This window comes from Dendropsophus ebraccatus, chromosome 10 (genome assembly GCF_027789765.1).
Source record: "Dendropsophus ebraccatus isolate aDenEbr1 chromosome 10, aDenEbr1.pat, whole genome shotgun sequence".
NCBI lineage: Eukaryota > Metazoa > Chordata > Amphibia > Anura > Hylidae > Dendropsophus > Dendropsophus ebraccatus.
The window spans coordinates 26,474,682-26,486,811 of record NC_091463.1 but is presented as its reverse complement, the minus strand read 5'-3'; the positions used below and the strand labels follow the sequence as shown (position 1 = coordinate 26,486,811).

The following is a 12,130-nucleotide window of genomic DNA, read 5'->3' as shown; positions in this document are numbered from 1 at the left end:
GTTTCTTTAAGTATGGTGAATATTTAGTTAGAAACATAGAAGACTGTCAGCAGGAAAAGACCACCTGCTCTATCTAGTCTAGTTGTGAGTAGTTCAGGACATGGAGGCTGGAGACTGGCTGCATCCATTGCACACACAGGAGAATCTGCTTTATATACAGTATTCCTTTACAGAAGTCGCCCCAGGATTATGTAGGACATCAGGGAGAAGCTGCTGAGCCAGTGTGATAAATAACTCCCCTGGTATATGACTGGCCATTTATGAAGGAGCAGGAGTCGGAGTCGGGAATCGGGCCCGATAAAATTCAGGAGTCGGAGTCGGAGCTGCGGCTTACCGACTCCACAGCCCTGGTTACAGCTATGGAGAGATTATCTCCACAGTCCTGTCCCCAGATGCAAGCCCCAGCCTGAAGTGGATCTGCCATGATTTGGAATGGAGGGAGACTTAAACCAAGAACTGTAAGCTCTTCTTGCAAAACGCTCACAATCCAAGTTACTCTAAAACCAAGGTACCACTGTGTGTGTGTGTAATATATATATATATATATATATATATATATATATATATATTAGTACAAGTTGGATCCGCGGTAACGCAGTGCGGGATGCACAGTCCTCACGGGGTTCGACCCTCACCCCAATCGTATTCCAGGAAAAAGAGCAAAGGACAGCATCTCCTCATAAAGTGCTTATAGTTTTATTGTGCCAGTTTGCAAAAAGAAAGTGCAACGTTTCAGCTCTATGAGCCTTTGACAAAGGCTCATAGAGCTGAAACGTTGCACTTTCTTTTTGCAAACTGGCACAATAAAACTATAAGCACTTTATGAGGAGATGCTGTCCTTTGCTCTTTTTCCTGGTATATATATATATATATATATATATATATTATATAGCAACAGAGCCCCTCTGCTGCCACCAATGGCTGTGTAGGGAACTGCAGGGTTGACACGCAATACTGAGCTTCACCTAATGTCTATTCTAATGTAAGCTAGCATTAAAATAGACATTGCACTTGCCTGTGTCTGTAGCATCGCAGCCGCAGTACCCAGTAGCAGAGAGAGCAGTGACACAGAGCAGCTAGTGACACAGACAGCTTCCCCAGCTTTCTGTATTAGAATAGAAATTTGCAGGCTCAATATAGCTGGCTCTGCAGTGCTAGTGTAACCGTGTTGGAACCAGGGCTTGAGCAGCACTGCAGTTCTCTCATAGCTTATGCTGTGAGGACTAGAAATTGCTGGTGGAAATGAACAGTAAAGTGAATTTTGTTATATACACAGTGGATGCTGGGGGATTCTAGCAAGTGCGATATGTGGACAAATGATGTAAAGCCAGCTTGATGGGGCTCCCAGTTTGGAAAGAATGCATAAATACATATGCATTCGACAGATAGTGAATGTAAGTCATGGATTATCATTAGAAGGGACGGGCTGGACGATGTAGCAGTGCTCCTAATACTGCTCCGGAGCGGAGTTTACCTCGAACAACAGAGCAGGGCGGGCGCCGCGGAGGAAGGTAACACACATACCTTCCTCCTCAGTGTCCCCATTAGATGCTTCTAACCTGTTACATTTTGCAGCTTTATTTATGGTAAATTGGTTACACTACTATATAAAGTTACAATACCTTTTGGCGTCTCTTCGTTTACCGCCTGGAAATGTGGGGATTTTGTGTTCCAGCTGCCGGTGATGATGTATGATTTTCCATCCGAGCTTTTACCCATGGACTCCTAGAATATATACAGAGTTTGCATTTAATACATTTTTATATTATTTTTTTAATCAAAAACATATAAAGAGGAGTTCTTTTATTTTAAATAGAGATGATAAAATTTACAGTACAAACTAAAGGAACTATTACACCAACAGATATCTGATAGATTATCTGACAGACTTTTACAGCCAAAGCCAGGAGTGGATTTAAAATGAGGAGAATTCCAGTATTTTCTTTATGACCTGGTCTCTGTTTATAGTCCGTTTCCTGGCTTTGGTTGCAAAAATCTGTCAGATATCTTTTGGTGTAATAGAGCCCTAAGCGAATCGCTTTGTTAAGTCGGCAATTTGCTTATCTGCGGGCTGCTTTTGAAGTCCAAGCCTCTCTTCTGGCTGGTTCCAGTCCTGGGAAACTTTTCCCAGAGGTGAAGCGGCACAGACTTCAAAGGCAGCCGGCTGATAAGCACATTGCCGAGCTAACAAAGCGCTTTGCTTAGTTTGTACTGTAAATAATGTACTGTAAAATCTCCAATTTTAAAGAACTTTTCTGACACTTATGTCTAAAAAAAATTGTTCTCACATTACATTCCTGTTCCAGCGGTGCACCACTGTGAATAGCCGTCCTGACGGTTAAATCGCTATCTGTTTCAACAATGGACCCAGGTGTCGGAGATTGCATGGGTGGTGCAGTCCACCTCTCCCCGTATGGATAGCTTTACAGTATAACGTTGCTGAATGATCACTTACCAGTTCTAACAAGTGCATGTCGCTATTCCGGACGTCTCTACCGGGACTAAGGAGGAGTCCAAAACACCTGCAACAAAGAAAGAAAATAAAGCAAATGTTGAAGGGAAATTATGGTTTCTGCTTATATAATCACACCAAAAAAGTTGTACACCTATACTATAAAAAGTTAAACTAAGTAATTATTTTATTAAATTAAAATATTCACATAGAGAAACCATGTCCATGGGCCCCAGTGTATATGAATGTCACATGGCATCCTCCTCTAGGAGCCGAAATGAAGAAGTGCATTATTCCAAAAGGCTTCTATGTAATGGATTCCACCTGCATTCCCTCAGCTGATCATCCAGAGAAAATTCCTTTAATATGCTTGTTTGGCCAACAGCTATGCATCCCACTTCTACAGAAACACATCCATTCTCAGCTTTGCTGGGCATGCACGTTATCAGCCGTGAAAGAAGAGAAAGCTGCAGCCAAACATTAGAGGAAAAGGCATTAGGGCCTATTACACACACACACACACACACACACACACACACACACACACACACACAAAGGTTTATCTGACAGATCATTGAAGCCAAAGCCAGGAACAGACTATAAACAGAACAGGCCATAAAGGAAAGACTGAGATTTCACATCTTTTCAAATCCATTCCTGGCTTTGGCTTCAGAAATATGTCATATAAATCTGTCTGTGTAATAATGACCTCAAACTCAACATGCTTCATCCTTCTTTGCCCTTATCATTTGTCAGGGGAAAAGGCCCCACAGACATAATTTGGACCTGCCATTCTGCAGACTAATGTCTAAAGGTTGCCATACACCCTTTACTTTTGCTGGCCGTACTCCTAGCTTGCAGATGATGTTGGTGGGAATAGGGGTTGGGCATGATGGAAAATCAATGCCTGACCCCATTGTTCTTTGAGAGATAAGTCTGGTTGTGGCCAGAGAGAGAGAACTGACATAGGGACGATCGTTAAGCAGTCAGTTCTTGAAGGTGTATGGACACCTTAATATGTATGAGGATAAAATATACTTACACAGCCATAACAGCTACACCTTTTAGGTTGTCCTAATAGTGAATGGATGCTTTCAAATCCATGCATGTGACATATGCACAAAGAGATATCCTTAAAAATAAGTACCATATGTAGGACAGTAATATTAATATAAATTACCTTTCAATTGTTAGTTCTTTGTTGGATGTCTGCTGAACGTATATAACAATCTTCTTATCAACTCCCTGACGTAGTCTGAAACATTGCTTGTCCTTATCCTTAGAAACAGCACTACAAAAAACAAAAAAACAAAAACAAACATGTTATACACATAGTAATACAAAGAATAAAGGGAAAAGAAGACAATACAAATAACGACTGTCAGGCATGAATTAGTGGTCAATGCAGATACTACCGTTGGGAGCACAAAGGATGACAAGAACTAAAAACCAAATAAGTCAGCAAAGTTACAATATCGGAGACAGAGATCTTCATAAGTTTTAGGGTATATTCACACGGACGGGCTCGCAGCGAGATTCTCGCTGAGAGCCCGGCAGGTCCTGTCAGTTCCCATACACTACATACTTGCTGCGGTCTAAACGACCGCAGCGAGTATGTAATTATACCGCCCTTAACCCCTTCTGCTCCCGCCCGGCTCCCCCGCTGTAAGCATACTTTACCTGTCCTTGCTGCACGGGTCCGGCGTCCTGCTCTCCCGCCCGGCCAATCAGTGGCTGCGGCTGGGAAGCACACTAATTGGCCGGGCGGGAGAGCAGGACGCCGGACCCATGCAGCAAGGACAGGTAAAGTATGCTTACAGCGGGGGAGCCGGGCGGGAGCAGAAGGGGTTAAGGGCGGTATAATTACATACTCGCTGCGGTCGTTTAGTATGTAGTGTATGGGAACTGCCAGGACCTGCCGGGCTCGCAGCGAGAATCTCGCTGCGAGCCCGCCCGTGTGAATATACCCTTAATCCCAAGTATTTAAGTTTACATGAAATAATATTAAAGCCAGAATAGACAAATCCATCATGCACCACCATAAAAGATGTAGTTGCCTCTCTGTCCCTCACCTCTATAGATACTATAAGGCTGCCCATATAGCCCCAACTATCAGGCGTTTCAGCCCAAGAGCATGCCCCGTGCTGGGTATCCCTTGAATCAGCTCTAGTAGAACGCTATACCTTAGGGGTGGCCTATGGACCACTGGCCCTCTCCCATCTGATCTGAAAACCTCCCCCCCCCTCCCCCCCCTAACATACTACTCCTTGCTTCTTTGGAGAACACAACACTTCCAACATAAGCTACAGCTGAAACCATCTCCGATAATGGAGCTCTCTCACAACCTTATGTTCCCTCCAGGAAATACATTTTCCAAAGAGTCTGTGAGGAATGAAATGTGGAATCTGATTGGTTGCTAGGGGCAACTGAGCCAGTTTAGCTTTACACCATGTTTGATAAACCTCCCCAATTGGCTCTACTTACAGGTTTGGTGGACAGGTTGCATATCTGGGACTCTATATTTGCCATACTCTCCTCATCGCGCCCCCTTTTTTTCTACTGGGGGATATCTTTTCAACTCCACCAACTTTAAGTAGCATAAACTTCTCTAACATGAATGCATATTGCTGCAAAATGGAGATCCCATATGCTATCCAAACAAGAAGTATTTGACAGGGTAAATCTAAAAGTGCTCTATTAAAACATTTTACCTACACGTCCTGACTCACTTGAAAGATTAATTGAGCTCTGGCAACCCTGGATCTCCCTCCTTACTAGCCCTGCTCCACTTAATATCAGAATCCCCTATAGTATAACCCTGCACTCCATACACCTCATAGTGGACCAGATTATCCCTTAGATTACATGTCTTCATTGCAATGATATTATTGGAGTTACTTAACCGTGCACTTTCTCCTTAAAGAGACCATCTAAGAGAGACCATTTTTGCGCTATGATGTGTTCTTTCTATCGGTACCTTGATTGCGCATATACGACTTTTTGATAGTTTTTTATTACAATTCTTCTGGATTTGATGCGCAATTTTGCACTTTTGCTTACGCCATTTACCGTGCGAGATCAGGAATGTGATAAATTACTATTTTGGGCAATTACGCACGCGGCGATACCAAACATGTTTATTTACTTTTATTTATAACATGGGAAAAGGGGGGTGATTCAAACTTTTATTAGGGGAGGGGGCTTTTTACTAATAATAACAAATTTTTTTTTTTTTTACACTTATACTAGAAGTCCCCCAGGGGAGCTTCTAGTATAAGTACACTGATCTCTCATTGAGATCTATGCTGTATAGTTATACAGCATAGATCAATGAGAGAGGCACTGGATTGCTTTCGGCTGCTGCAGCCGAAAACAACCGAGTGCCAAGCCGGAATCAGCGCCAACTTTGACAGCTGCATCTGAAAACTTGATTAGCGGGCACGGCGATTAGGCCGTGCCTGCTAATAGCCGCGGTCCCGGGCTACATGGCGCAGCCTTGGACAGGGGCGGTTCAGAGTGGGGCCGACTCTGAAGTTCCCTAGATGACCGCTGGATGTACAGGTACGTCCAGGGTCATCTAGGGGTTAAAGTGCCACTGTCGTTTACATTTACATTACATAGTACAAGCGATTTAAGAAACTTTGTAATTGGGTTTATTAGCCGAACAACAAAGAGTTAATTTACAGCTACATCACCGGGCTCTCTACTCTGAAGTCAGCACTGACCTCTCTGACCTCTTAATACCGGCTTTCACTCAGCTCCCACTGTGTAATCCTTTGTTCTCTGCTCTCTGCTGGCAACTAATCTCCCTCCTCCCCCCTCAATAGGTGATAATGAGCAGTGGATGAAAGACAAAAGGGAGGGGGGGACCCGGGGAAAGCCTTTTTGAATGCAGATAATGGCATATTTGCCTAATAAACCCAATTACAAAGTTTCTTAAAATCTATTTTTGATTTATGTAAAAAAAAAAAAAAAAAAACTAGAACAACAGTGACACTTTAAGAAATGTACGATATATATGGTTGTCAGTGGATATATCGAAGTGATCTTTTTTACTGCAGGTGCTAAGTGAAGGCAGTTCTAGATGTATGCTACAGAGAGAACTGGGGTGGGGGGGAGCGCCAGAGTCTGGACAGCATATAGCCTTCTGCCCTTTTCAGCTGATAAAACATCAAGCAGACAGGGGTAGCCTTCCTACACATCAATCACACAGCACACTACACAATGAAGGGACCAACAAGCCATATGTGGACAATAAGCTCGAAGGATATCGAGGTCAGTTCACCGGCAATCTCCTACTTTCCCCCTATCCGCAAAGTTGATTTTTCCCGGAATATCTACTTAACACTGACCAGCAATCTGCAGTGTTTCAATCTACGTCGCAAACTTATTTCACATTTCCCCTAATGAAATTAATGGAGAAGGTAAATTCTGCAACAACATCTGCACAGTCTTTCATGCAGATTTTCTTCAAATTTTAACCTCAGTAAGTCAGTCTAGTTCTGTGTGTACCTGTAATCTTTACACAAACAAAGCCAGCCCCGTGCATTAGTGTGCAAACAGTCCCATGTAGCTGTGTTGACACATCACTGCCCAGGAAGAAAAGGCACAAAACCATGTGACTGTGTAGTGACTCATGTGATTCAGGAAGAAGTTTAAAAATACAAGTATAGCATGTTTTTTAAGGGTATAAACCCACACACCGTATATGCAGCGTATTTACTACTGCGATACACAGCAAATACACAGCAAATACGCAGTAAATACGCAGCAGATTAGATCTAAATAACTGAACACAGCATCAAATCTTCACCATGACATCTGCTGCGTATTTGCTGCATATACGGTGTGTGGGTTTATACCCTAATGGTGCGTTCACACCTACAGGATCTGCAGCTGATTTTCTGCAGCAGATTTCAGTTAAATAACTGAACACAGCATCAGATTTGATGCGGTGTTCAGTTATTTAACTGAAATCTGCTGCAGAAAATCAGCTGCAGATCCTGTAGGTGTGAACGCACCCTTAAGGGTTATCCAGGGTTAGAAAAACATGGCTGCTCTGTTCCATAAACAGCATCTCTCCTTGCTCAGTTTGGGTGTGTTTTTTTTTTTAGCTCACTTCAATGGAAGTGAATGGAGCTAAATTGTAATACCACACACAAGAAAGTTGCTATAATTTTTAATAATCCTGGATAACCCCTTTTAATTTTAAAAGGGAATCTGCTATTTTTAAGGTAACAGATTCCCTTTAAAGTGCAACTATCATACATTGCTGCCAGCAGGATCCACTGTCAAAACCCTGCCGCCATGCTCCCTGTTTAGGCATGCTGGATGGAGGTAGAATTCTTCAGACAGAGCCGTGGTATAAATATACAGTTAACGGTACTGCCAGAAGAATTCCGATTCTGTCACGCACCTGAACAGCAAGCGCAGTAGCAGTATTTTGACAGTGTATAATGCCGTCAGAGAAGAATGTTAAAATAAAAAAAAAAAATCAGTGGGTACTAGTTTTTGACTATATTCCCTTTAACATCGCCATGCCATGCACCTAAAACAAAGGTGCAACCACACATGCTTAAGAACCTACCTGAAGTAGCCCTTCCCATCATCCTCTTTAATTTCTAGTGACACAGAAAATGTGAAGATGTCGCTATCAGGCGTCTGAGGCGGGATGGAAGCAATGAGAGGTGTCTGCTTGAATGACCGCCGGAATGCTGTCGCAAAGCTGTAGAGTATCCGACTCACCTAATAAAGAGATCACACACACATTATCATGAGTATATACAGTACATGAAGTATGGAGCCTGTCATATGTACATAGGAGGACATACTGCAGGGAAATGATGTAAACATACATTTACATCTATGTAGGAAGATAATGGGGCAAACATCGTGTTCATTTTCCCTCAAATAAAAATTGGTAACATGATAAAACCTTAAAGTGTCACTGTCGTGAATTTTTTTTTTTGCAGAAATCAATAGTACAGGCAATTTTAAGAAACTTTGTAATTGGGTTTATTAGCAGAAAAATGAATGTATATCATGAAAAAGCAGTTTGAAGCTCTCCCCCCTGTCTTCATTGTTCTCCTATGGAGAGAGAAAAATAAGAAACCAAAACAGGACAACAAAGTTAATTAAAAGCTACAACACAGGCTCTCTCCTCTGACAGTCACCACTGAGCTATCGGACCTCTGAATAGCCCTCTGAATAGCTCCCCTGCTGAGGAATCCTTTGTTCTCTGTTTTCTGCTGTTGACCTCTCTTTTCCCCCCTCCCCTCTTTATAGAACAAACAGGACGTGTCTGATTTAGGTCTCCTGATTCTGAGCAGTGGATGACAGAAAGGAGAGGAGGGGGGGGGACCTGGGAAAAGGCTTTTTAAATGCAGATAATGGCATATTTGCCTAATAAACCCATTTACAAAGTTTCTTAAAATTGCCTGGACTATTGATTTCTGCAAAAAACTCTTTAAGGAAACATGCTGCAAGATAATCGTATAAGCTGTAATACACCTAGTTCAAGGTGGTGCATGACACAGTGTTACTATGAACCGAGAGAGTCCTTGTGTCATGTACTGCCCGGCATTACACACAACAAAGCATATTCATTTTGCTTGGAGTGTTTCTTTAAAGGTGTATTCCAACTTAGAACTAACTCCACAGGATAGGGGACAAGTAGAAATTGACTTGGGGGGGGGAGGGTCACTCCTCCATATCGCTCCCCAGCGGCCGTACCCGTGGCTTTATTCATTCCCTATGGAGCTGCTTGAAAAAGACGAGTGCTGTACTTTGCTGTCTCTGGCGGCTCCACAGAGCATGCACAGAGCCATGGGTCACATGCCGTATCCACGGCTGAAACCAAAACAAAGGAGCCAAGGGCCAATTTGGAGATTGCCGTGGGTACAGAGGTCATACAGGATAGGGGACAAGTTAGTTTTAAGCTGGAATTCCCCTTTAAAGCAAACGTAGTGAAGGAACTTACATCTCACGTAAAACTGACCTATAAAAAAACAGCACAGGTGAAATCTTACCGCCTCCTGGATCTCACAGCGGAAGACATGTATCCTGAAGAGCTCAGCATTGTAATGGCTCTCAGTGAAAGCAAAGCAGTCACTCTCTGGCGTTCCGTCATGGCCTCGGACGCAGAACAGAATCTTGTAGATTGGATATTTTGCTATCTCGGTGTTGGTTTGCGGATCAAGGAGTCTGTTTAGGAGGATAAAGAAATATACTACATCAGTTAATGCAATACGTTATAGGAAAAAATTACTTTGTGCACAATGGACGTAAACGCCTCAATACTGAAACTGCAACATTGAGAAGGAAGGAAGTTTCTGCAAATCGGTGAAGTAGCCGATGCAAACAATCAAACCTCTAGCACTAAGCTGCCAAGGTGTGTATGTGTGTGTATTTCTGCAAGTGGTGCTCATACTATCTGCTAAATATATATTGTTTATCGAAAACTTGTCCGTCTTGTGATTTCAATAGTTCCATGACTTTTCCTTCTAGGTGCTACTATTTCAATGCTGAGGAGGGTAAATAGCTCATACCTGACTGTCCCTTCAGACACATTCGGTACAGAGAGTGTTACATCCAGGGCATTCTGACATTGCCCCCGCAGAATAGAGATCATTCTCAGTGCTTCTACTTCACTGCGAGGAGCGTTTACAGATGCACAGCCCAGGTACGTCAGCTTACTGAACACAACGCTGTCTTCATCAGGAACCGGAGAGTACAAATCAGACCCATCGCCACTATCTAAAAGGTCAAGAGAAAACACTGATGTCTCAATTACTTAAAAAAAAAAAATTATGAATAAGAGTTACTGTAGGTGCAATCTGTAATAAACATTATACAGTGCCCTCTTCATGAAAAATAGCTATTGCATAGACCTCCTGGCCCGGCGTCTGCTTTGTAATGTAAAAGAAAAAGAACACAACATCACTGGGGAATCTGACTCGGTGCCTCTTGTGACATGGAGTTAAAGCAAACCTTAAAAAAACACTGAGGGCAGGAGGTGGTGGCAACATAACAATGAAGTGATACTTACCTGTCCCAGTGCCATCGCTCTAGTCTCCTATATTGTTACAACACCAAAGGAACTACCCGCTCAGCCAGTCTGTGACTGCAGAGGTGTCCTGCCTCAGTCGCTACTTGGTCGAGCGGGGTCATGACGTCAAAGGACTGGGAGATAGAGCAGGTGACTGTGAACAATGCCACTGCGGGGGCATTGGGATGGGTAAGTATCATATCATTGTTTTGTTGCCACCGTGTCCCTGTCCTCCTTTTTAAAAAGAAATTCCCAGAGTACCCCTTCAAAAGGACTGACTTCCTATCTTGCCCAGCACAAACCCTTCTCCCAGTGTTAGAAAGAACAGCGGGGAGGGAGAGAAGGTTGTGCTGAGCAACTCAGAGTGTGAAGAGCAATAATGGAGGGCAAATCACACAGACTGTAGAAAGGGAGGAAACCACACACAAGGCAGTGAGCAGCAGAGAATCACATGACCTGTATACAAGTGGAGAGAGGAAGAAGAGCACCTATAGCAAACTTAAGAATTCTTAACACACAAAACTTAAAAACACAAAAAAGAAATCTTACAAAATGTAAGAAATTGTGAAACATCGGTTAAAAAAAAACACCTTCTCTGACCACAGGCAGTAACAATTTTGCAATAACCAATCCCCACCACTTATTTCAACATGTAATGTGGATAATCAGAAAAGGAACAGGAAATGGAGCAATATACCGATGTATCCTCTTCAGTCAGAGGTTTGGAGTTACAGTTTGAGGTCATTTTCACAAATGACACCTGAGCGGCCGCTGTCTGAGATGTTCAACCTGGCCGGTACTGCAGTACCAGCCATGTTAAAATCACTTCTTTTGAATCGAAGTAGGGGCACAGGGGCCCACACACCTATTAGCCATAGCAGATAATGTAAAGTAGGTCCGGAGCCGTACTTTACATTGTCTGCACAGTCTATTTCGTGCAGCTACTATTCAATGAATAGCGGCCGCACAAAAAAAAACATGCAAGTTTTCTGTGTGGCTGCAGTCATATGCAGGATGTAAAAAGAGATTAAACAAATGAAGTCCTGGTCATCTGCGAGCTCACAGTGAAGTTGATGGACACATTGACATGACTCTCTGAACTCTGAAGGATTTCATGTGTTTAGTCTCTTTTTTTTTAACCTACACATGACTTAAAAGTTGCCTTCAGGAGACCCTAACTGGATTTTAGGCAAGTATAGCTTTGATTTTGAAAGTTATAATGACAGGTATGCTTTAAGGAATCGCAGCAAATTAATAGAATTATTGCAAATATAATATACAGTGGATAGGATTAACAAACAATGGGCTAAATGGTCAAGACAGACCTTGGACCACATATCAAGTGAGGATGGTTTTTTTTTTCTTTTATCTCCTCCACACTTGGAAAAAGGGGGTGAATGAACCTTTGTAAACATTGTGAGGTTAAGATCTGATGCTTAATACCTTGTCATTTTAATTAATGTGAAATAGTATTTAATAAAAGATATTATATATGTAATAAAAAAAAATATTACAATAAAAGGCCTCTGAGATCGCTGGCTGCTTTAGAAGGTTATTTTATTGTAATTTTGGGTGTGCTTTTTTTCACACAATGTGTATTTTTTTCTTGCCAAAATTCAACTGTGATGATG

General features: G+C 42.4%; 1 protein-coding gene across 1 annotated transcript in view; it reads right to left on the bottom strand.

The window, feature by feature from the left end:
* Nucleotides 1–12,130, bottom strand: part of RABGAP1 (RAB GTPase activating protein 1) — a 122,454-nt gene that overhangs the window by 96,268 nt on the left and 14,056 nt on the right. Inside the window, exons 4-9 of the mRNA XM_069942857.1 lie at nt 10,000–10,207; nt 9,481–9,655; nt 8,040–8,197; nt 3,633–3,743; nt 2,456–2,522; nt 1,623–1,725 (exon numbers count right to left, since the gene is read on the bottom strand). Coding sequence (XP_069798958.1) covers nt 1,623–1,725; nt 2,456–2,522; nt 3,633–3,743; nt 8,040–8,197; nt 9,481–9,655; nt 10,000–10,207 — 822 coding nt within the window. The remainder of the gene's footprint in view (nt 1–1,622; nt 1,726–2,455; nt 2,523–3,632; nt 3,744–8,039; nt 8,198–9,480; nt 9,656–9,999; nt 10,208–12,130) is intronic.